Source organism: Panulirus ornatus, chromosome 42 (assembly GCF_036320965.1).
Source record: "Panulirus ornatus isolate Po-2019 chromosome 42, ASM3632096v1, whole genome shotgun sequence".
Taxonomy (NCBI): Eukaryota; Metazoa; Arthropoda; class Malacostraca; order Decapoda; family Palinuridae; genus Panulirus; species Panulirus ornatus.
Genome location: NC_092265.1, coordinates 5,434,338 through 5,460,000, shown reverse-complemented (window position 1 = coordinate 5,460,000; position 25,663 = coordinate 5,434,338). Strand labels below are relative to the sequence as shown.

Here is a 25,663-nt window from a genome sequence, read left to right as displayed (position 1 = left end):
ATGTTGGAGGAGTAGGGGAAGACTATTGTGATGTTGGAGAAGTAGAGGAAGACCATTGTGATGTTGGAGAAGTAGAGGAAGACCATTGTGATGTTGGAGGAGTAGGGGAAGACTATTGTGATGTTGGAGGAGTAGGGGAAGACCGTTGTGATGTTGGAGGAGTAGGGGAAGACCGTTGTGATGTTGGAGGAGTAGGGGAAGACCGTTGTGATGTTGGAGGAGTAGGGGAAGACCGTTGTGATGTTGAAGGAGTAGGGGAAGACCATTGTGATGTTGGAGGAGTAGGGGAAGACTTTTGTGATGTTGGAGGAGTAGGGGAAGACTATTGTGATGTTGGAGGAGTAGGGGAAGACTTTTGTGATGTTGGAGGAGTAGGGGAAGACTTTTGTGATGTTGGAGGAGTAGGGGAAGACTTTTGTGATGTTGGAGGAGTAGGGGAAGACCATTGTGATGTTGGAGGAGTAGGGGAAGACTTTTGTGATGTTGGAGGAGTAGGGGAAGACCGTTGTGATGTTGAAGGAGTAGGGGAAGACCATTGTGATGTTGGAGGAGTAGGGGAAGACTTTTGTGATGTTGGAGGAGTAGGGGAAGACCGTTGTGATGTTGACATCAGCCACTAGGCTTCAAGCGAGTAAGACTTATCATATATCAGCCGCCAGGACTCGCGTGTAATAATAAGATTTATCATGCATCAGTCAACGGGCCCACGTATAAGAATATGACTTATCATACATCAGCCATCAGGACCCACATACACTTAAAAGACTTCTCATACATCAGCCACCAGGGTAACCCCCCCCCTTCCTTCCCTCCCTACCTACACCAATAAGATATCGGCTAACTGTACCCCCCTTCTCAGGAGCCAATGACGGTCCACTTACCATGCTGTTAAGACATTGATGAACTGGTTAGGTAGTGATAGCAATCTCCTGCCCTCTACATATTATTGCCCCTTGTAACCTTTACTGACGTACAACCTCGTCCCGTTCGTAGTGATAGCGTTATTTCTAGACCGTTTCCCGTTCGTGATACCCGATTAGAGATGTGTTTTGATCATGTTTTTTGATACGGACGTAAGAAAACGGAGGATTGTAATTCATGATTATCCAACATCTGGCTGGAACCTCCTCCCAGTGTTGAGCCTCCCATAACCCCCTTGGGCAAGACGGTACGACGGTGCGACCCTTGAGCACGACGTTACAAGCCCTTAGGTACGATGGCTTGGCCTTCGACCCCGACCCTTAAGTTTCATGTCCAAGGACGAGGGCCATCGCACCCAAAGGGATCGTACCTTCGTGCTCAAAGGATCGTTCGTACCTTCGTGCTCAAAGGATCGTACCTTCGTGCTTCAGGGTCGCACCGACGTGCTCAAGCGTCGTAACGAGGTCGTGCGCTCGATGGCGTTCATCCCGACAGATACTGTACCGGAAGCGCCGCTTCAGCATCCCACTCAGGCTGCCATAACCAGGGCGGCTGCCTGGCTGCTGGTTAACCCCCCTTTCCCCCTCTATATTACTACAGTAATTCCCTGAATACCAGAGAACCCTCTCCCCCCCCCATATTACCTGTCTCATGTACGTATTACACACACACACACACACCTCCGGTCACCAAATCGGCTGGTATAGAAGTGGTGAACTGTGTTTGTACTGTTGGGGTGAACGTGTACTTCACCGTCATGGAGTAAGGGGGTCACACGATGGTGGTTTTTCTTGATTGGGTCGTTATGACGTACCTGGGTCGTGGCAGTGGCTGCTGGACATGGAGAACGAGGTCGTCCTTGAGGAGAGTTTACGACCCTACTCAGGTCATGTCTTCCCCTTCAGTACAAGGATGTACGACCTAATGGTATGCACGATGGTTTGGCCTTTGACCTGGCCCATAAGGGGATCAGGTCAGAGACCACGAGGTCATTCCATGATGCACAGGAGGCGTTCCGTCGTGTTTGGAGGGTCGTACCGTCGTGCTTGGAGGATCGTACCGTCGTGCTTGGAGGGTCGTACCTTCGTGCTTGGAGAGTCGACCCGTCTTGCTCAAGGGCTCGTCCCGTCATGTTCTAAGGGCGCTTATGTTGAACGTAGACTGTGCCATTCTGCCCAGCATGAGCACGTAAACAACCAGTACGGTGAGAAAAGATAAGGTTTCCCCAGGAGAGCGGTTTTGTCAGTTAGAGAGTTGGCTTTTGATTGATCTGGTGGGTGGCGAGGGGTAGAGGTTGAGTGATAGAATACGTTACCTTTGGAAGCCCTTAAGTCGGCATCACCACCACCACTACAGGCCTATGCATGTCCTTCCCCACTGGCGTTATATAATGAAACCCGGCAATTCATACCCCTAGGTTTAGGCAGGGAAAGGCCCCACCCCACGCCAAGGCCTTAGTCTTCTAGGGGTCTTCTACCCCCAGTAGCCCGGAGATGGCCCAGGCTGCTGCTGGGTGGGGTCGCTGGTCGACCAAGCTGTTGAAAGCCGCGTTCCGCAGACCCTCGTAGCCTGGTACAGGTGCAATTCGTTGATGAATCCTACTCTCCATCCCATAGTGTTTCCTATGATTGCAGGGAACGAAGAGTCTTGCGCTCCGAATGTTTAAGATGTTTTTATTTTTCATTTTTGTGAAGATCAGGCCTTTTGGTCTTGAGAAGCAGGATTCTACAGTACCTCACGTCTGTTAAAGCAATAGGGAATCCGAGTGTAGAGGTTCGAGACCACGCCTTCTATGGCTTTCCAGGGACTGATGATGACATACCCCCGCGCCGTCCGCACTTCGGAGAATACAGCTTCGGGGATTTCATCCTTCCCCAGCAATTCCCAACTCATCTGGAGTGTATTTGGTTCCTCATGCCAGCAGCCATTCCTCTCTTCTTCCCAATAGACTTCTCTCCCATCTGAGTGGACCTTCACTGAGCAGCCAGTGATCACTCAGACGTACACACCAGACATACCCGCCTTTACCCTTTCACCACCTCCGTATCCGCTATAGTATTCACTCACATTTGCACCCTCGCCTTTGTATCTTCAGAACCGTAGTTTCAATTTGAGTGTATAAGTCAGATATGACCCCAAGTGTGCCATGTCCAGCTCCGAGGTATTGTGTACTCCACTCTACCCAGGGCAAGATCCGTTGTCATTCCAATGAACAATTAGGCTACATCTTAGTGTCCTCGCTAGTTTACACCCTTTAGGTATAAACCTGTCACCTTCTTAGTTTGTATCCCATTTGTGTACCACCAGTCAGCACTCCAAGCTACACCTGTGCTCGTGTTTAAGCCCCAGTTTACTCCGTCCGGTGTTGAATTTACGCCCTTGAGTATACCTGTTAACACCATGGTTTACTTTCTAGTGTATACCTAAGCCCGTATGCCAACATAAAGCTGCCCACTGTAAACCAGAAAAGTACTGTTGCTCGATGAAGTAAACCAGAGTCCACTCTCATGACTTTAAGTGAGGGTGATTCGTCCTTGCCAGGTTACAGGTCGCAGGTCACCCGTCCTTGCCAGGTTACAGGTCACAGGTCACCCGTCCTTGCTAGGTTACAGGTCACCCGTCCTTGCTAGGTTACAGGTCACCCGTCCTTGCCAGGTTACAGGTCACAGGTCACCCGTCCTTGCAAGGGCACAAGGCTTTTTTTTTCTGCCAGGCTACAAGGCAAAGGTCACCAATCCTTGCCAGGTCACAGGACCACGGTCACCCGTCCTTGCTAGGTCCCAGGTCACCCCGTCCTTGCTAGGTCACCCGTCTTTTGCCAGTTCAGAGGGAGCGTCAAGGACACTCGTCCTTGCCAGGTTACAGGGCCAAGGTCGACCCTCCTTCACCCTCCTCACCTTATCCAGAAAGTCACTTTCGTGTAGTGTTTTGTAACTTTTAGTTTCCCGGACGCAAGTTTTAACCTGGTTCCCGTTTGTTATTGCGGGCGGCAGGGATTATACTCGGTGTAAACGCTACGTTCAAAGGTGTATAGACAGGAAGGTTTATATTCTCTTTTTTTTTTTATAGTCGGTAGGTAAAAACTGTCGTGATGTTTTGTGTGTCTAGGAGGAGGAGGAGGCTGGAAGAACGCGCACAGGCGCGGCGCGCACGTAAACCAGAGAAATTTGGAGGTAATGACGATGGGAGGGGGATGAGAGGAGACGCCACTGCCGTGGGAGGAGGATGAGAGGAGACGCCACTGCCATGGGAGGGGGATGAGAGGAGACGCCACTGCCATGGGAGGGGGATGAGAGGAGACGCCACTGCCACTGCCTTATGAGAGGGACAGGAGTTCCAGGAAGCGAGGGACATACGAGCTCCTGGAGGAAATAAGTTCCTGGCGTCAAGGGACCATCGAGTTCGTGGAGTAAATAAGTTCCTGGACACTGGACTTATCACTGGGATGAAGAGGGGGTCCTGGGAGAAAGTTTCAGAACGGTCTATAAATTACAAGGAAAGGGAAGTGTTTTAAGATGTTTCTACCTCGTACGTTAGACTCCCAAGCTGGAGAATACGTTATGAGTCTTCTGAGGAGAGAGAGAGAGAGAGAGAGAGAGAGAGAGAGAGAGAGAGAGAGAGAGAGAGAGAGAGAGAGAGAGAGAGAGAGAGAGCGAAGACATGATAACTCCCTGTAGCTCCCTGAGGGACCCACACTGTTATGTTCACAGACTAGTTCCTTGGAGTCGCCTGGAAACGCCAAGCCGGAGAGAGGCAGCATAAACGAGAGGGAAGGGAGACAGTATGTTGGGAGGGACATAAAGGAACATTTTGAGTGAGTAGCTGGACAGTAGACGACAGAAACAGACTGAACCGATTGAGGAAATACCGATGATGTTGCAGTATTCAACAAAATCTATTCATTTCTTTGTTTATTTATTTTTTTGTGGTAGAAATTTGAGATTAAGGTTTGGGGGACTTCGGGTACACAGATACTCCATTATGTGAACAAATGTATAAGAACACACACACACACACACACACACACACACACACACACACACACACACACACACGTACACACATTAACGATGCGTCATCATGGGCCAGTCTGGGGTCGGAGCTGCACGGGTTCGAGTGTTGGTCATAGAAGTCGGCTTGCACTCATCCCAGGTGTTCGTCCTTCCCTCAGGGCTGGCTGATACATGGGCACTTGGCTTAGGCTGGGGTATATCTGTGGGAGTAAAGACATGGTACATGTATACAGAGATAACAGACGGGGCCGCACGAGTGTGCAAAACTCTCCCCAGAACGCACAAGTGGTATAGTGATCCGTTCCTGGGTGCAACTGTGTGTGTGTGTGTCTTTAAATACCTTTTTGTACTGTACGGCTGGATGTTTTATGCTTGAGGGTCCCATCTCAAGTCTTGAAACATTCTTTACTGTCATACACCCTCTTAAATCCTTGAATGTTGTTTGTGTGTGTGTGTGTGTGTGTGTGTGTGTGTGTGTGTGTGTGTGTGTGTGTGTGTATGTGTGTGTGTGTGTGTGTGTGTGTGTGTGTGTGTGTGTGCGCGTGTGGGTGTGTCATTATTTTACTCATACATGTCATTTTCTCTCCTGGACAGTGATGGCTGGTGGGTAGGAGGTGGAGCAGCTGTCCCTCAACACACCCTGACCTGCCCCTTGTGACCTCACCCGACTTGCCCCTCGCCCTGACCCCTCTCCCCCTCTTGCACTTGGCCCCCTCCCCTCACACTACCTTGACCTCAGCTGGTCCTGCCCCTTGCCCAGAGTCGGGCTTGCCCCTTTACCAAGCCCAGTCCAGACGTGCCCTCGACCCGTCTGGCCTTAACCCTGAGAGTCCGTCTGGGGTCGTCTTCCCTCACGTGATCACCTCCTGCAGTAGAGGATGGCTTCCAGGATCTCATCATTGGTAAGTCCTCACACTCACTCTCCTCGCTCACTCGTTAAGCTCGCTCCAGTTTACTCCCTCACTCGTCAAACTCGCTCTTTCTCACACACACACACACGCCTACGCGCGCGCGCACATACACACACACACACACACACACACACACACACACACACACACACACACACACACACACACACACACACTGTCGCTCACATGCTCCTCCCAGACCATTGGCAAACGTTGGGTTTGGACCTATACCGCGGTTAGGTTAAGCTTTGGCCCTAAAAATCACGATTCTCACCCTAATCACCTTCTGAATTGGTCATCATGATTATGATGGGACGTGTGTGTTAGTGTGTGTGTGTGTTTGTGTGTGTGTGTGTGTGTGTGTGTGTGTGTGTGTGTGTGTGTGTGTGATGATCGATAGTGAGGTACCATTAGTGGTGGCTGTCATAATGATGATGATGATGGAATCATGCGTCATTGTAATGATCATAATGATGAAGGATGTGATGTTTCATACCAACAGGAGCAGGGGGACCCATACCAGTGGTCCGGGTTGTACAGCCACCATGAGCGGCAGCAGCAGCAGCAACAGCTGGAGCTGGGACCCAGGTTCTCCACCAGCGTCGCGAACGCCAGCGCCAGCGCCGCCAACAGCAGCAGCAACCGGGCCTCGCGCAACAACAGCACGTGCAGCATGACCAGCGGCGGCAGGACGAGGCACAGCAGCAGCACCAGCCAGTGGGCAGCGCCGGCCATCAGCCGTAACAACAGCACCGCCAGCAACAGCACGCACAGCATCGGCGGCACAGCGGCCCGAGCTGCCGCCGCCGCCGATTCGGGCGCCCCGGCCGTGGAGGAGGAGGAGGATGGAGGGGCAGTGGAGGGCAGCCTGGAGGGCGAGCCCTCACTCATGGAGGCCTCCACAGCCACCACCTCCACCGTCGACTCGACAGCAGAGCTGGTTCATAGGTTAGTAGTTCCCCCCTTCACCCTGTGGTGCTCTAGAGGTCCAGTGGTACAGTTAGTGTTCTAAGTGGTCCACTGGTACAGTTAGTGTTCTAAGTGGTCAGCTGGTACAGTTAACTGTTCCGTTGGTCCACTGGTACAGTTAATGTTCTGATGGTTCACTGGTACAGTTAGTGTTCTGGTGGTCCACTGGTACAGTTAGTGTTATGGTGGTTCACTGGTACAGTTAATGTTCTGGTGGTTCACCGGTACAGTTAGTGTTCTGGTGGTTCACTGGTACGATTAGTGTTCTGGTGGTTCACTGGTACGATTAGTGTTCTGGTGGTTCACTGGTACAGTTAGTGTTTTAGGACATTATGACATTTTATGACGCGTGAAAAGCCTGTTGTGTCTACTCCGGGTCATTACGATTTGAGAACAGTTTTGCCAGTGATGTAAGCAGTCGTCCGAATAGTACATGCAAACCCTGTAATTGTTATGGACCCTTTTGCCACTATGCACTCTCTGTTCCTCTGTGACTCCCCAGTAAGCCAGAGGCAAAGTTTCCTTTCAGCCAGGCAGGGTAAGCAGCCCGTCTCTTGTGTTAGTGTTGTGAATCAGTTTCCAGTGTCTCCCATCTTTAAGAGGCTCTGTTCCCCAAGACATTGTCCTTCCATCTCTGCTGTTTTCCTTTCTGATACGTGACACAGACACCAACACAGACCACAACAGGTTCATGATCTGCCCCTGCACATGGTACACTGGGATAAAGTGTTGAACTCTCACCGGCCGAAGACACTGGGAAAAGATATAGACAAATCTTAAAAGTCTTCCAATGACCCTGTCGACTTAACGAACGCAAGTCATAATATTCGAAGACTTTACAAGATTATTAATTCTTCGACGAAGATGACAGACTGGATTATGCCGACCTTCAAGACGAGAGAGGAGAAAACAAAACGATTGATGCTCCTCATTAAGGCACCTCAAACCTCCCGACTAGCATACTTTGCAAGTATTAGCTTCCAGTGAGGGAGATTCTTCCGATTAGAAAATGTAGGAAGACCTTCCACAGCCCACAGTGACGCCTGGAAATCCAGGCTGCCTGGAATAACCGCAGACTGCGAGGCGAGCGAGGCATTCTGTACTTTTTATTTGTGAAATCATGGAAGGTTTGGTTCCTGACCTGCGCTCGAAAGTAGTTTCTTTGTGCACGACAGGCGCGGAAAACTTCAGTATTACAACTGAAATCGAAAGATGTGGGATGAAAGGATAACACTGTACACATCCGGCAGCTAAGAACTGTTTGGTATAGAGTGTTCTAGACCGGCCAAGACTTGGCTGTTACGTAGGTCACCAAACAGCCAGACTCAGCAGAGGATCAAGATTGGCAGCTGGGTTAAAATACCTCCCTGTAGGGGGGTTGGAAGATCTGCGAAACCATCGTCTGGCAAGGTGAATTCCCACACCTATGGCCTAACCCTCAAGGGTCAGGTCTTGTGGGAGGATGGCGATACCCAAGGGTCGTACCCTCATGCTCAAGGGTCGTACCGTTATGCTCAGGGGTGTTCAGCGACGCGTCGTGCTGAAGGGTCGTGCTCAGGGTATTAAAGTTGGACTGGTGGTTGTGGGGTGGTTAACTTTGGATGACACCGCTGTCAGTCTCTGGGGGCGCCGAGACCGGCGGAGGAGCTGTGTATTGATGTCACCACGGGAGGAGATGGTATGACACAGCTGGATAGGAGGTAGTAGGAGACAGCTGGATAAGAGGTAGGAGAACACAGCTAGATAAGAGGTAGTACGACACAGCTGGATGAGACAGAAGGTCTACTGGGGGAGGCATAAGTAACAGGAGACCTGATGGTGTATGACGAGCTCATCTGCTGGGAGGAGAGCAACCCTGCAATAAAACGGAAAACGAGGAGGGTGAATCAGAAGGCTCCTCCCCGCCCTTGTCTTCCCCCGGGACGTCAGCCGGCAGGAGAAGAGCAGTAATGTGCGTCTGATGGTGAGGAGGGTGGGTCGGGGCGTCTCCTCTCGCTCAAGAGCGGTCGTGATACAAAAGAGTGGGGGGACGACAAGCCTTTGACATCTGATAGGACTACGACGTGGCGGCTCGAGTTCCAAGAAGGGGTAAAGGGGTGAGAGGGTGTGACAAGGGGGCGACACATCGATAAGAAATGAATTGATGAAAGATCTCATGGGGATGATAAGTGGAAGGAAGTGTCATGCCTGTGTGAGAATAGGAGGTACGTGACGGTGACCAAGGAGTGATGGTGTCGGATGTCCTTACCCCTGGAGAACACAAATCAGACACTGTTGAACGTGCCATGATGATGACGTGAGTATGGAGACCTACCAGAAACGGGGTGTGTAACGTCGACCATCACAACGTTCAAAACAGCTCTCTCCATATTGGAACGTGTTGCTGTGTTTTCACGTCACTTCACACAGCCCAAGATGTTGCTGAGCGAGAAAGCTCCCAGAGGTCGTCTACCGGCCGCAGGCAGCATCGATCTAGCCCAACATGTGTTTTAGTGGGACGGGGTACATGCTCCGCGACTGTGCTCTGTACAACGTCTAGGGGTGGACTATGGCACCCCCCTGCACGGAAGCTACAGGAAAGATCTCGTCCTTAACTTGCGCTCGGTCATTTTCTTTTTCTTCAACTCGAGGAACAGTCTGGGTAGAATGTGAGTTAGAATCCACAGAAGACCAGAGGTACTGTAAGAAACTGAACTGGGAAAAGAAAAATGAAGGTATGAATGTTAGAGAGGGTGTGGGAGTGCCATGTTTGGCCAGCCTAGAAGTGAGTGAAGTAGACAGTAGTATTACAATGGCATGGCTCCAGCATCTCCTGAGAAAGGATGTGGACAGTTTCCCCACAAGATGTACGAAGACGGACGCTTGTCTTACAGCAGAATACTGACGGAGGGTTTGTAACATCCAGTAGCCTGGTCGGTCGGGCCCTGAACATAGCAGCTTTTGTCGCAAACGTGACACCGAGGACGGGGAATTCGCACACACACACACACACACACACACACACACACACACACACACACACACACATCAGGCGTACCTCACATTCCATCAATCTCTGGGGGGAAAAACACTCTGTGTCTTGCCCCGTGATGTTTCCGGGGTTTTGCATGTCGTCCAGCGCAAGGCTCTGATTCCTGAACCTCCACCGATTATGGAATGGTAGTCTTATTATCCTGTTCAGTTAGTAGTGAGTAATGTGAGACTTATGGATGTGGACTCGGATGAGATTCCCTAGCGGGGAAACATACAGACACACGCCCGGTAAACTGAATGCTTTACCATCGTAGTGCCGGAGATCAAGTGATACATTTGCGTAGTCGGTGTTGAAGGCTTTCGAAGGAGGAGGGTGGGCTGGCCTCTGCCTTCCGCAGCTGCCACAGAATGGACCACCTGTGTCGTCCATGAGAGAGAGAGAGAGAGAGAGAGAGAGAGAGAGAGAGAGAGAGAGAGAGAGAGAGAGAGAGAGAGAGAGAGAGAGAGAGAGAGAGAGATTTGATTTTCCTTTTGATTATTTATAGACTTTATTTTTTTCTCTCTGCTCAAAATCGAAGGATAGGGACCTCCATACAGACAACAACATTTTGAGCATGATGAGAATATTTTATACTCAGAATTAAAGTTGGAAGAGAAGCTTGATGATATGGTTGTTAGTGTTGGAGATGGGTATTTTGGTGTTGGAGAATGGGTCGAGATGGATGTGATGGTGTTGGAGAATGGAGACAAGATATGTTGGTGCTGGAGATCGTTTGGGGATGGGTATGTTTGTGCCAGATGACGTTTACATCCTCACGTAAAACCGGGTCGATGAATGTGGTAGAGTCTTTGATTTTGATCTCTCGTTGGGAGTCGACCAGTCTTGTTGGACTGACAGAATTAGGGAGAGAGGAGAAAACTAACTAACTAACTAACGCTCTGGTGCCTGGTTTGAGGGCCATTCTGGCATACACCCTCTCCTGTTGCTCAGTCGACCCACAAACCAGTTCGTGGTGGTCGTTAGCCCCACTGCCAGTTCTGGCCGATGACCCTCTTTCCCCCACCCCTCTGCTCCCGGCCTTTGATGAGGGCATGATCAAAGGCCTGGGGGTTCAGTGGCCCCTCAGCAACGTGAAAGGTGGATGATGTTTTATATTTTTGTTTTGTGGTTCGGCCTTTCCTAAGGCACACCAGTGTAAATACTTACACACACACACACACACACACACACACACACACACACACACACACACACACACACACACTGTGAATACGACCCATCCAACTGACCCATCTTTGGTTGGTAGATGGATACGAAATAAAGGAGGGAAGATAAGACCCTACAGCTGTGACGGGCCATTCGCCATTGGAGATTATCACTTGCTTCGAGATCCCACCCTAAGGGGGTGTCCATATCCGGGGACTTGACCCTAGGCCTATCAGGTGGCTGGCACTCATCGTTGTTCATAAATGCTATAGTGTCAACAGACACACAGTCTTTGGCCGATAAGAGATTACGGCTGTCGTGGGGTGGCCTTGGCGCCTCTTGACCTCACGTATGGCAAGGTTCAGATAAGGTCTCATATCGGTGGTGGCGTGACTTGAGGACGACTTGCTTCAGTTTCTCCTGACGATGAGCACAGTTATCTTACCTTCCATGGGCCAGGGGCACGGGAGGGGAGTTGCATTATAAGTGTTGCTAGTTACAGCGAAAAATACACACACACACACACACACACACACACACACACACACACACACACACACACACACACACACACGAGTATAGAATTCCCTCCCCGTACTGTAAAAACTGATAATTACAAATAGGTAATTACTCTCTCTCTCTCTCTCTCTCTCTCTCTCTCTCTCTCTCTCTCTCTCTCTCTCTCTCTCTCTCTCTCTCTCTCTCTCTCTCTCTCTCTCTCCCACCCCTCTCACCTCCTTGTCTGCCTGTATGTCATTCTGTCCTGTGTGTGTGTGTGTGTGTGTGTGTGTGTGTGTGTGTGTGTGTGTGTGTTATAGACCTGTCGATGTAGGTTAAACTGTCGATTATATTGTGTAAACAGTTGCCACAGGAGGACTGATGTGGTGTTGGTAGGTGACCTATTCTGCCTCCCTCAGCCAGGTTCGTCCTCCTCCTGTCCTTTGTGTGTGTTTCATAGGAGTAGTTGTTGTAAATCTTGTCAGCATTAGAGAGAGAGAGAGAGAGAGAGAGAGAGAGAGAGAGAGAGAGAGAGAGAGAGAGAGAGAGAGAGAGAGAGAGAGGAGTTCGACACGTAGTTATAAGGGCTATAATATTTAAGGAGAGGAGATCATCAGGGAGGAGAAGGAATAGGCTGACCCCTGACCATGTAAGGTCAGTGTGGGTTCGTGAGGGGCCAGAGTCACGAGATGAGCCATGTTATGTATTATTCACGTGAGGTCTGCCGTGCCACAGTCCTGCTATTCCCCCCCCCCCTCTCTCTCTCTCTCTCTCTCTCTCTCTCTCTCTCTCTCTCTCTCTCTCTCTCTCTCTCTCTCTCTCTCTCTCTCTCTCTCTCTCAGCCTTACGTTCTGTCCATTAGGCAGGTGAAGCTCTCCAGTACCAGCTATATGCCACAGACAGCTGCGCCCGGCTCATTTATGAGTTATGATGTAAACTTTTATTTTTTTTTTTTGTGGTTCATATCTGGATCGTATGTTGTGGTGTGTACGGGCATGTGATTGCTCACAGTATTAGTATTGTACGGGGAGGGAGCTGTGCATCCGTGACTCCCCTTCCCTGCCAATATCTCGAATTTTCTCTGGTATTATAAAACTTTTTAAACGTTTGCGCGCCATCAGTATCCTCAATTTCATCGTTCAGTTGTAGGATGGCTGTTTGTGATCACGGTTTCTACGTTCAAAGGGGGACTTTTGCATTCGTGTTCTGTCTCTTAACCTTGTATATATGTAAACTGTACTTATTCTTGTGTGTATATGCACACTCCAGCCTAAGCCAGGTTCCCATTTATCACCTTTGCCAATTTACTGTGAAGTATAGAACCAAGTATTAATTAATTATGATGACATGGGTGAGGGTATATCTGTGGTCATCAAGGGTCATTGAACTTAAGACCGGGGGATATTTGAATGAATGACTCATCTGTGTACAGGACATGTGTGCTGCATCTTACTGAAATCATCAGTATCGAATTGCCTTTTGTATATCCAGACTAAACGTATTTTGACACGGTAGAAATCGTGTTAGAGGACTGCAGGCTGTTAGATTGCCTTAGAAACATGATGGATCGTCATCGTAAGTTATCTTTGTATGTGATTATGTATCAGTATAAACACTCTTCATAGCCTCATCCCAACACCGTGTATCTCAAGTGATAGTATGACAATGAAATTCTTTTATAAATATTTGGTTGGAGCTTTCCCTCTTGGCTGTCGATTGAGCCTTTTTCCTTTTCTATATACATCTCATTCACGTATAATAATTCCTTGATAGAGATGATTTATACATAGCATAAACACACACACACACACACACAGTATGAATGTATTATTTCATGCTCAGATACTGATTTCGCTGCTTTCTTTCAGTTCCCATGGAATGGCATACAATACCACCACTACCACTACCACCACCGCCACCACTACCACCACCACCAACGTCATCAGCAAGCCTCAGGTGGACCTCAACGACTGTGGCCTCTTCTCCTTCAGGCCCTCTTTTCTCCAGAGCTTAGCTAATATAAAGGTAAGGCTCACATTCTGTAAGTTTACTGATATGATGAGTAAGCAGGCATGTGGGAAAAAGATTGTTTGCGGCAGCCTTGCGGATTTATCCTTGTAAGTGGTAGAGTTGTTGCACAGACCAGTGGGCTGGCAGTGGCACTGTAGGTGCTGTGTGACATTTACACTGTTGTAAAGCCTGAAACAACAGTGTTTTAGCTTTTGCTCTATCATGATAGACTAATGACACTCGTACATACATTTATGAAAGTTTATAACATTCATACTTATAGAAATTTTAGTACAAAACTTTAAAATGATTTTTTGAATTGTTCATCAATGAAATATCCTCCTGGAGTTCATGCTGCTTAAGGGACAAAAATCCAGAGTACTGGTATAGATATACAACAGGTTGAAAAGACTCTCTCTCTCTCTCTCTCTCTCTCAGTACATCCTTGGAAGGTTGATAGTGACCTGATTATACTGTTGTTAGTGGCTCATAGTTTTTTACAGTATTACAGAGCACTCACATAGGGCTAATTAATGATCATAGGGCCAACCATGGATGTTGATCATTACAGATTATTTAGATAAGATAGTGATTGATCAGTGATGAAATGTTTTGTGTTGGATGATTGTAGAAATAACTGTTTCATCCAAGATTTATGTGTTGTTACATATTACAACATTCACAAAACTGTACCCATTATGAATGCTTTCTGCACAGATATTTACTTTAGAATTTAATTGTATCCCTCAAGCAAAAAACTATTAGAAAGAAAAATCACTTAACTAAACACATAGACGTTGGTGCATAGAGATATACAAACCAAAGGACAGATCTTCACATACATATGTATGTACCTTTATTTTTTACTGTAATACATAGGAGGCTGGTGAAGAAACTGGATTTCCAGGCAGGAATAAAGGTGAGACTACATTGGGTAGAATATCTTAGTTGAAGTGTATGAAGGGTGTTTGTCAGAGAGCCTTCTGGACATGGTTTGAGGTTACCACTGGCATGCTGGAGGGAGTTTGTCCAGGGACTTTTACTTGAACATGTTTGTTGTTTGTGTCTGAAAAACTAGGAAGATTACATCAACTTACAATGGGACCTAGAAGACTCTTAAAGTTGTTTTGATGCATGGTTGATGAAATTCAAGCTGAGTCTAAGGTAATGAGGATGAGACAGTGAAAGAAGGCCTCAATTTGAATATCATGTAGCATTAGAAAAGCAGCAGGAATCTGTATGTGAGGGACCTCAGCTTTGGCATCTTCCCTAACCTATTGCTAGGGTCTCATATCAGAATAGTAAGTGAACAGTCCATTGGCAAATGTTAGAAAGGCATTCAAGTATATGGATATCAAAGTATTTAGGAAGCTGTTCACATCCTACATTTAGCCTGAACTAGAATATGCCTCTCGAATTTGGTCCTGCACTTGAAGGAGTGCAAAGAACTAAAAGAGAAAGTCCAGAGGAGGGCAACATAGATGGTACTAGAATTAAGAGAGCTGATTTACAGAACAATGCTGGAAGTTTTTTATTTGCCCATCATATAACTTTTTGTAAATAATCTTGTTGATGTAGACAAAGAACAGTTCATTGAAAAATACAGACAAAGTAACCAGAGACTATAACTTGAAATTAAAGAAGACTTGTTGGAAAGAATGTAAAGAACAACTTTTATAGTGTAAAAGTAGTGGATAAATGAAATTAACTGAATGAGGAAATAGTAAATGTGGACAGCATACAGAAGCTTACAATGGCTTATGATTGTTGAATTGTTGGGGGGAGGGCATGAGTTTAAAATACCCTTCCTGTACATTACAGATAGGTAGGTAATTACATATGTACAAACTCCTCTTCACTTACCCATTGATATGTACTCTTCCAAGCTAAATTAGTAACTCGCTGTTTACTCCACAGATTTTTGTATTTTTGCTGTCTGTGCTGGTGACTGTTCAGCAAGCTTTGGCCTCAGGATATCTCAACTCTGTAATTACTACTATAGAGAAGCGTTATGAGATCCCTTCCTACCTTACTGGTGTCATTTCCTCTATGTATGAGATTGGAAATGTTATCACCGTAATTTTTGTCTCATATCTTGGATCCAAGAGACGGATACCAGTCTGGATAGGAGTTGGTAAGCTTGTTATAACAATTGTTATTCTAATATTGTTTTCTTTTCTTTTGGCAAACAGATCTTTATAACAATGTAATATTTGTATACCAGTGAAAATCAGATCTGATAATTTTTTGTAGGTTGCTGTGTAATGGGCATTGGGTCTATGCTTTTCATAATGCCCCAACTTCTCGCTGACCGATGGTCTATTGAATTAGAAACTATTAATAACACGGATTCAAGCACTAATATTTGTCGAAATGCACGTGTACGAGATGATACATCTGAACGCTTGTCAGAGTTTGGCTTTGGAACTCTCCCAGGTGAGCGACTACTTTTGTGACACTTCTATATTGCTGAAGAAAGCAGTCTTTATGTAGCACTGTAACACATTGATGAATGACAGATACATCAACATGGCCTTCAGAAATTCACAAAAATCCATTTATTCATTGTTTTTCATAATAGTTTAATTGGAAGATATTTCCCAGTCTTTATGTGAGTAGCATGCATGTGTATGTGGTGGCTCAGATCCTGGCCCAGACTCATTGACTTTGAAAAGTACATCATCATCTCTCACTTTCCCTCTTAGAACTCAATGTATAGTGTTTATAATGTCGTAGAATAATCACAGAAACAATTATATGTTAAAGAATACAATTTGTGATATGTATATTTACAGGTTTTGTTTGTTATTGTTTCTAAAGTTTTTAAATATTGATTTTTCTTTTTTAGACCTGTCAAAAGGTGTGCCTTTGGGATCTCATAATAGTATTCAGTATGGGAAGCCAGATAATTGCATCAAAGGGTCTCGAAGTAATGTCATGCCAGTGCTGTTCTTCATGTTGGCCCAGTTGCTTCTTGGTGCAGGAGGCTCACCACTCTTCACCCTTGGAACAACATATATTGATGACCACGTGAAGAGGGAGAGCTCCTCAATGTATATAGGTATGTTTTAAGATTTTATGCTTATTTATTCATATTTAATGCATACTCTTAAACATGTTTTATTGTTTGCCTTTATACAAATGAGTTTAAAATTCTTTGGTGATAACATGAATTAACAGAGCAATTAGGAGACTCAGATTTCAGTTCACTGAATTTTTTCAAACAGATCGCAGAAGTTGTATTTTGTTTTGCATATATTTTTAGCCTCATTCCAAAATGTACTGTACTTTGAATTTAAATATTTATTCTGCTGGAACATCATAATTCATTATTTTCCTGTAGAAGCCCCTTCGTTTTTTGTGGATACAACAAAGTATAAAAAGTGCAGTGCTGGTAATACTACCATTGTACTTCTTTTATACAGGTATTATCTACACCATGGTGGCCTTCGGACCTGTGCTGGGGTTCCTGCTTGGAGCGTATCTCATCTCCTATTATGTGGATACACTCTTTGTTGATACTTCAGTAATGCAAGCAGGTTGGCCACGCTTTTGAATAACCTATTATGAATTGATTTTTTTACATATTGCTTTAGTATTTGTGGCATATTAGTTTTATTTTATATAATTTTTCTTTGAAGTAGAGTGTCATTGATAACATGATGAAAACTATTTTGGATGATTGAACATCTACATCAGTGAATGTTATGGTTAATGAAATTCTGTATTTCTTTAGTCATTTAGCTGCCCAATGTATTAGTCTTGTTTGCATTATATTTTCATCTGATTTTATGGTATTATTCACATAATTCTTGCTTAGAATGTGTTATTCACTTCAGACATTACTTTTCTCCACCAGATCACAAACATCCACGATGGATAGGGATGTGGTGGGGTGGGTTCCTCCTTTGTGGACTTTTGCTCCTCTTTATATCCATTCCCTTCTTCATGTTTCCCAAGATGCTTAAGGTAAGGATGATTTTTAGTGTCTCAAGATTTTTTCTTATAGTGCAGATCCTTAGGTTAGTATTAACTTTTGTGAAAACAGATGTTTCATCGTCCAGCAACTATCCCATTTATGAAGATAGAATTAAGTGATTTCATCTGCTAGATGTATTTGAATGTTTGAGTACTCTTAACTCTTTTATCCTTTCAATTTAGTGGATGAGAACTTGTATAAAAATGCTGGAATTATAGACTCAGTCATTTAGGGTATATATCAGGCTAGGGATAGGTTGCAAAGATCTTAATGATAAGGTGTTGTCTGTCAGTCAGTAGGAAATAGGAGAAAAGCTACTAAACGTAGGATAAGGGTTCAGTAAAGTGGCCTGAGTATTTAGTTGAAATTAATGTCAAAGTTAAACAGTGGTTGCTTGGGTTGTTTAAACTAATTGGTTGTTAAGAGAGATTATGATTCACATTAAAAGCATTAGTTTGACATTAAAAGATCTGGAAAAATAGAAAGTTATGAGTTTTGCTGAATGCTAATGGAATTGGTAGTAGAGTTGCAGTCGTTAGTATGATACTTTAGGAGGGTGTGGGCAAAAACGTTGAACACAAATGAAGTGAAATCAAGATGATTGTGTTTGAGAGGGTGAAACAGGCATGAGGAGTTTGGTTATGTAGATAGATGATAGAAAGGAGATACTAGGTGAAGAATGGCACAAGGTTGAAGTAAACTTAAATAGGGAAAAGGGTGAGGGATGAGAGGTATTTAAGGAAGAGGTGCAAGAGGTGTGTGGCATGCAGTAGATGGGATGTGGGCATATGAGACAGGGTAGTGATTGGTGGGGTGAGGAAGTTGAGATGCTATTGAAAGAGAAAGTTTCAGGGGAGGTACTTGTAGAGAAGTGCAAGTGATTGGGAGATGTGCAAGAGGAAGTAGCAGTGGGTCAAGAATAAGGTGGAAAGTTAACAATCTGAGGAAAACAAAAGTACAAATTGGAGCATCAGTGAAGGGATCAGATGGGAATTGGTAACAGCCAAAAAAAAAAAAGATGAAGAGGAGAATGTGACAGGTCTGAACATGCATGATAGTGTGATGCATGTGAGGAATAGAGTTAATTAATGCGATGTGATATACAGGGGGTTAACGTGCTTTCAGTGGGATGAACCAGGGTATGTGAAGTGGTTAGGAAAACCATAGAAAGGTATGTTGAGCTTTGCTGTGGATATGGGGCCTCTGGTTTCTTTACATTATATATGACGTGTAGGGAGTTGATGTGAGCAAGTGATTCTATTCTGTTTCTGTTCCTAGCATTATCTAGCTTTGTGGAAAATGGCAAACAAGTGTGAAAAAAAGATTGAAAGGTTAGAGTTTAGATATTGTGATAGTTTTTTCGGTTAGAAAAGTTAAATGGCAGATGAATTATTAGAGATTGTTGAAAAGCAGGCATTTTCAAAGCTTTTAGTACAATAGTAGGAGGAATAAGATGCAATATTTCTTGTTTGGAATGCAGTAGTTGACACTGTTGTGTTCTACAGAATACATGGTTCTGTAAAAGTAAGATTCTGAATGGTGCACAAACAGATGAGGTGAATATTTTTGAAATGTTATCAGAGTCTGAAAAATGAAGAGTGAACTGAAGTGAAGATACAAGAGGTAGATATGGTGATGGAGTTATATTGACATAATAGAAAGAATGGATTTGGAAAGAAATTTTTGTAGAATACATATAAATGGAGTGAGAGATTATAGGTAAAGATAGATGGAAGGATAGAGGAATATGCAGAGATGTGATTATGGTGTGTAGATTGGAGACACAAATGCCACCATGAAGTTGTTACATATAGGTTACAGAAAGGAACTTGTTATCTTGATGCTTTTTGTTCTCTTTTTATTATTCTGAAGGCTGCCTTAGATACCAAAGTTTATAATTTTGGATATCATGACTAACTTTCTGTTATACTGTATTAGCACACACTCTAGCTATTTGCATCTACACTTACATATATGAATGTATATGATTTATACATATGTGTGCTTTCATAACTTCTTAGAATTTACTGATGCATGTACTACAGAAAGAAAAGGAGAAAGTGAGAATGGAAGAAAAAACTAAAGAATTTCAGAAGGGCCATCGCCGCACAAAATCCCAGACATCAACATGTTCACGTCACTCCACGCTCTCCACGAAGCGAGTTTATGGCAAAGATGTTCGAGGTGAATAGATTTGTTCTGACTTATTAAAGTTTATTTAAGACAAAGATCCATATAAGCTGTTGTCATCACTTTTTTCTCTTTAACACCACCCATCAACAACTATCAGTCTTTGATATTTTCTTGAAGTTAAGAGGATTTAGCAAGAAATGTCATTCAATATTTCATCCAAGTTTTATTATTGAATCAATCATCCTTTTTTCAGAATCTTCTTTTCTGTAACTATAGCATATCTATGTATGAATACCTGTCTACTGAGACAATGCACAGTACAGTACCCTTAGTCTAGCAACCTTTAGACCAAGTAGCTACTGAGATATAGATTTTGTCAGAGTGTTGGTATTGATGTTGCAGTGGGGACATAATAGGGGACCTAATGAATAAGAAGGTAACCTATGGAGCTTTATTCTCCCAATATAGTCTCTTTTTTTCATACTTATTTGCTATTTCCCTGGATAGCAACTTTGCCCCAGGAACAGATGAAGGAAGGTGGTACTTGGTATATGTATATATCTGTGTATGTATATGTATGTATATATTGAAATCTTTCTTTTCTTTTCTTTTAAACTATTCGCCATTTCCCGCATTAGCGAGGTAGCGTTAAGAACAGAGGACTGGGCCTTTTTTGGAATATCCTCACCTGGCCCCCTCTGTTCCTTCTTTTGGAAAATTAAAAAAAAAAAAAAAAACGAGAGGGGAGGATTTCCACCCCCCGCTCCCTCCCCTTTTAGTCGCCTTCTACGACACGCAGGGAATACATGGGAAGTAATCTTAATCCCCCATCCCCAGGGATAATATATTGAAATGTATTTATTTTTATTTATTTTGCTTTGTCGCTGTCTCCCGCGTTTGCGAGGTAGCGCAAGGAAACAGACGAAAGAAATGGCCCAACCCACCCCCATACACAGTGTATATACATACACGTCCACACACGCAAATATACATACCTATACATCTCAATGTACACATATATACACAAACACAGACACACACATATATATGCCCATGCACACATTTCACACTGTCTGCCTTTATTCATTCCCATCGCCACCTCGCCACACATGCAATACCATCCCCCTCCCCTCTCATGTGTGCGAGGTAGCACTAGGAAAAGACAACAAAGGCCCCATTCGTTCACACTCAGTCTTTAGCTGTCATGCCCGAAACCACAGCTCCCTTTCCACATCCAGGCCCCACACAACTTTCCATGGTTTACCCCAGACGCTTCACATGCCCTGATTCAATCCACTGACAGCACGTCAACCCCAGTATACCACATTGATCCAATTCACTCTATTCCTTGCCCTCCTTTCACCCTCCTGCATGTTCAGGCCCCGATCACACAAAATCTTTTTCACTCCATCTTTCCACCTCCAATTTGGTCTCCCACTTCTCCTCGTTCCCTCCACCTCTGACACATATATCCTCTTGGTCAATCTTTCCTCACTCATTCTCTCCATGTGCCCAAACCATTTCAAAACACCCTCTTCTGCTCTCTCAACCACGCTCTTTTTATTTCCACACATCTCTCTTACCCTTACATTACTTACTCGATCAAACCACCTCACACCACACATGTATATATATATATATATATATATATATATATATAATATATATATATATATATATATATATATATATATATATATATATATATATATATATATATATATATTTTCTCGGAAAGCAAAAATGGGTATGTTTGAAGGAATAGTGGTTCCAACAATGTTGTATGGTTGCGAGGCGTGGGCTATGGATAGAGTTGTGCGCAGGAGGATGGATGTGCTGGAAATGAGATGTTTGAGGACAATGTGTGGTGTGAGGTGGTTTGATCGAGTAAGTAACGTAAGGGTAAGAGAGATGTGTGGAAATAAAAAGAGCGTGGTTGAGAGAGCAGAAGAGGGTGTTTTGAAATGGTTTGGGCACATGGAGAGAATGAGTGAGGAAAGATTGACCAAGAGGATATATGTGTCGGAGGTGGAGGGAACGAGGAGAAGAGGGAGACCAAATTGGAGGTGGAAAGATGGAGTGAAAAAGATTTTGTGTGATCGGGGCCTGAACATGCAGGAGGGTGAAAGGAGGGCAAGGAATAGAGTGAATTGGAGCGATGTGGTATACAGGGTTTGACGTGCTGTCAGTGGATTGAATCAAGGCATGTGAAGCGTCTGGGGTAAACCATGGAAAGCTGTGTAGGTATGTATATTTGCGTGTGTGGACGTGTGTATATACATGTGTATGGGGGGGGGTTGGGCCATTTCTTTCGTCTGTTTCCTTGCGCTACCTCGCAAACGCGGGAGACAGCGACAAAGTATAAAAAAAAAAAAAAAAAAAAAATATATATATATATATATATATATATATATATATATTCCCTGGGGATAGGGGAGAAAGAATACTTCCCACGTATTCCCTGCGTGTCGTAGAAGGCGACTAAAAGGGAAGGGAGCGGGGGGCTGGAAATCCTCCCCTCTCGTTTTTTTTTTTGTTTTTTTTTTTCCAAAAGAAGGAACAGAGAAGAGGTCCAGGTGAGGATATTCCCTCAAAGGCCCAGTCCTCTGTTCTTAACGCTACCTCGCTATCGCGGGAAATAGCGAATAGTATAAAAAAAAAAAAAAAAAAATATATATATATATATATATATATATATATATATATATATATATATACACATGAGTGGATGGGCCATTTTTCATTTGTTTCCTGGCGCTACCTCACTGACGTGGGAAACAGCAATCATGTATAATAAAATATGATAAATATATGGGTAATGACCTATCCTGTACTTTGCTTGCACTTATGTACTGAATACATAGGGCTCTCATTCCTAACTCTTAAAATCCTCTGCTGTCCATGAATATGGGACTAATCCATCTTTTCTATCTATCTGTCTGTATCTCTGATACCCATTCCAACTAGAACTCCCTCAAGGGGGTGGCTACTGCAGTAGAGTTTCCATAACTAGTAAACTCCAGTGTTGCTTTGATGCTAGATATTTGATATTGTTAGATGCCTTAAACATTTTTCCCACATCACATTGGTAAATAATGAGAGTGAAGTAACTGACCTACATGAGGGTTATTTTGCCTGTTTCCCACTCTTCATTCATATCTCTCTCTCCTGTTCTTCATCCTTTTAGCCATATCTACCTTTAGCTTATTTTCACTCTTGATGTGTAATTCTGTCATGTGATGCCAGATATGTGTAATCATGTATAGCATTCATTTCCAAAACACTTTTGTCAAGCATTTTTCCATCCTTTGTATGTAGTATGTTTTGATTAATTTCATAACTTCCATGATGTGATTGCAAGGAAAGCAAGTAACCTTGTTTGATTTTCAGATATCCCACTATCAATGCTTAAGCTTTTGGTCAATCCCATCTACGTTATGACATGCTTAGGAGCATGTATGGAGCTTATGATAGTTTCTGGTTTCATTGTGTTCTTGCCAAAGTACCTGGAGACACAGTTCTTTCTCTCAAATGTTCAGGCCTCCATCTTTACTGGTGAGTTAATTTCTTTGTTGTCAATGAGCTGCACTTTTTGGTAAATATCATTATTCATATGTGATTTTTTGGTGCCATGTTTATGAAATTTCATGATAGAATAACAAAAGTAAAGAAATGTGAGATATAACAGAATTAATGAAGTAAATTGATCAACAATATTGAATAGTAATTGTTTTCTTAAGCCTTTTATAAGTTTACTGTAAGAAGGATCTGAGTGTGAATATGACTTTAATGTTTGAAAGGGGTGAGAGATCCCAATATGATGTCAGTCTGATTCAACCCATGAACTTAGAAGTAGAGTCAGTGATCATAGATAAACAGTTCCTTCTTATCATCATAGGTAAACAGTTCCTTCATCCATAAATTAAGACTTATTTCCTTCATAGGTGGCATAGCTATTCCTGGTGCTTGTATTGGTATCTTCTTGGGAGGCTACCTGCTGAAACGTTTCAGTTTACGGCCAAAAGGAGCCATACAGATGGTTATGGTCTTCAACTTGATTGGTTTAAGCTTTTATGGCCTTCTGTTTGTCCTTGGCTGTGATAATGTGAAGATGGCAGGTACCACATCTCCATATTTTAACACGTAAGTGATTTGTGATATAAATTGGTACATTGTTGTTACCTGAAAGAAGTTATGAAGAAAGCACACTTGAATGATCTCTATATGCAAAGCAGTTTCATTATATGCAATTTATGCAATTTTGCCTGATTGTGAACACCCCAATTCCTACCAACAACTTACTTCTGAAAAAAATTCTGTACTACACTTTAGTATTTTGTGCTGTGTGTATTAGCTGTTTCCTCCTCAGTATTGTTCTGGCTTCTAAGTGTTCTGCTAGCTCATCATCTCCTAGCCCCCTCCTTTCTCCATCCATGAAGCAAATGATTACTGCAATAACATTAGAGATGAAGTTAGGTATTTTGAAGCACACAGAAGATGGCAAGGGGCCTTTTGCACTCGATTGAGTCAACTATATGATCCATATTCCAAAACACAGATAAAATAAAGAGCTCTTTTATAAGATTTATACCTGTATTTGCCAAGGTAACTATAAATGTGAGGAATCCAGTGATAAAACCAATAGAGAAGATAATGGGGGTATGGATGAAAGACGAAACTCAAAAGAAGATGAATCTTTCCTCTGCTATCCACCAACAACTCCAGTGCTTCTCCATTGGTTCTGTCTAGTGATGACTGCCCCTTGCCTATGCATTCTCCTCTGTATGTCATCCTCCTAAGCCCACTATACATTAGACCAAGACAGCACTGCACCACTTTCTCACACCACCCTCCCCTACCACTTCCACCTGAGCTTATGTGTCTGCTTTGTAGAGATGAGTGAGGAGAGGCAAAATAAGAGGATTTGTATGTTAGAAGTGGAGGGGATAAGAAATTAGTAGTTGGTAGGCAGCCACTGACCAGGGAGGTATATTACTCTTACCACCTGCCTGGATATTGGGAAGGTTAGAGATGGCTATGTAGTAAGCCAGCATTTCACTGGTTGTCAAGTTACATTCCCCTGACATATGTAACTGTATTTTCTTTCTGCTCTTGGACTGCTGGCATTCTGTCCACAAACTTACAATCTCTCCTTGTCACATATAACACTTAGCAACAATTAACTGACACAGCTCATTCTTTGTAACTAGATTTTCGTATGGTGAGTGCTATGCACTACCTGCCTTTTAGCAAGATGGTAGGAGCAATAGATAGAGGTAGCATTATAGGCACATTAGACAGAAGCATAGGGTGAAAACATTAGGTTGACATAGTAGTTAGGAACATTATGTGAGAACATTAGGTAGAGGTAGTAGGCTGCAACCTTAGACAGGAACATTAGGTAGAAGTAGCTGGTAGGAACATTAGGTAGGACCCTCTGAAAACTCTGCACTAGAGTTGCTCTCTGCCAATGGCCTGTTAAGGGTGTGGCACTAAAGGCTAAGAAGCAGCAATGGAATTCACTTGTTAGTATGACTCTTATGGTGTGGACATCAGAGATATAGATAGATAGATTGATAGAGACAAGGGAAAATGGGAGACGGAAGTGGAGATGGAAGGGTGCAGTGAAAGATCCTCTCAGTAATCAGGGCATGAATATGAAGGAGGGAGAGATTCATGCTCAAAATAGAGCAGTTTGAAACAATGTAGTGCAAAGGGGGTGACATGCTGTTAATGGGCTGAACTAAGGAATATGAAGTGGGATGGGGAAACCACCAAAAGGTTTGTGGGGGTTGTGCAATAGTAGAGGATGCTCAAGGGATAACCCAGCAGTAGAAATTATTAATTGCAAATATGTAATTACATTGCTTCAGTCCACTTTATCTTGTGCAGGCCTTACACCCTCCTACATGTCCAGGACCAGAGCACTCAAAATCTTTTTCATTCCATCTTTCCAGCCCAGTTCTTTCTCCCGTTTGCTTTGTCCCCTCCACTTCTGACACATATACCCTCTTTCAGTCTCTACATATGCCAATACCATTTCAGCACT

General features: G+C 44.0%; 1 protein-coding gene across 1 annotated transcript in view; it reads left to right on the top strand.

The window, feature by feature from the left end:
- Nucleotides 1-25,663, top strand: part of Oatp30B (Organic anion transporting polypeptide 30B) — a 163,980-nt gene that overhangs the window by 124,880 nt on the left and 13,437 nt on the right. Inside the window, exons 2-12 of the mRNA XM_071686423.1 lie at nucleotides 5,529-5,836; nucleotides 6,348-6,793; nucleotides 13,361-13,517; nucleotides 15,420-15,636; nucleotides 15,756-15,938; nucleotides 16,351-16,563; nucleotides 16,928-17,041; nucleotides 17,362-17,471; nucleotides 19,527-19,665; nucleotides 23,005-23,169; nucleotides 23,559-23,757. Of these exons, the coding sequence (XP_071542524.1) occupies nucleotides 5,813-5,836; nucleotides 6,348-6,793; nucleotides 13,361-13,517; nucleotides 15,420-15,636; nucleotides 15,756-15,938; nucleotides 16,351-16,563; nucleotides 16,928-17,041; nucleotides 17,362-17,471; nucleotides 19,527-19,665; nucleotides 23,005-23,169; nucleotides 23,559-23,757 (1,967 nt within the window). The 5' untranslated portion in view covers nucleotides 5,529-5,812. The remainder of the gene's footprint in view (nucleotides 1-5,528; nucleotides 5,837-6,347; nucleotides 6,794-13,360; nucleotides 13,518-15,419; nucleotides 15,637-15,755; nucleotides 15,939-16,350; nucleotides 16,564-16,927; nucleotides 17,042-17,361; nucleotides 17,472-19,526; nucleotides 19,666-23,004; nucleotides 23,170-23,558; nucleotides 23,758-25,663) is intronic.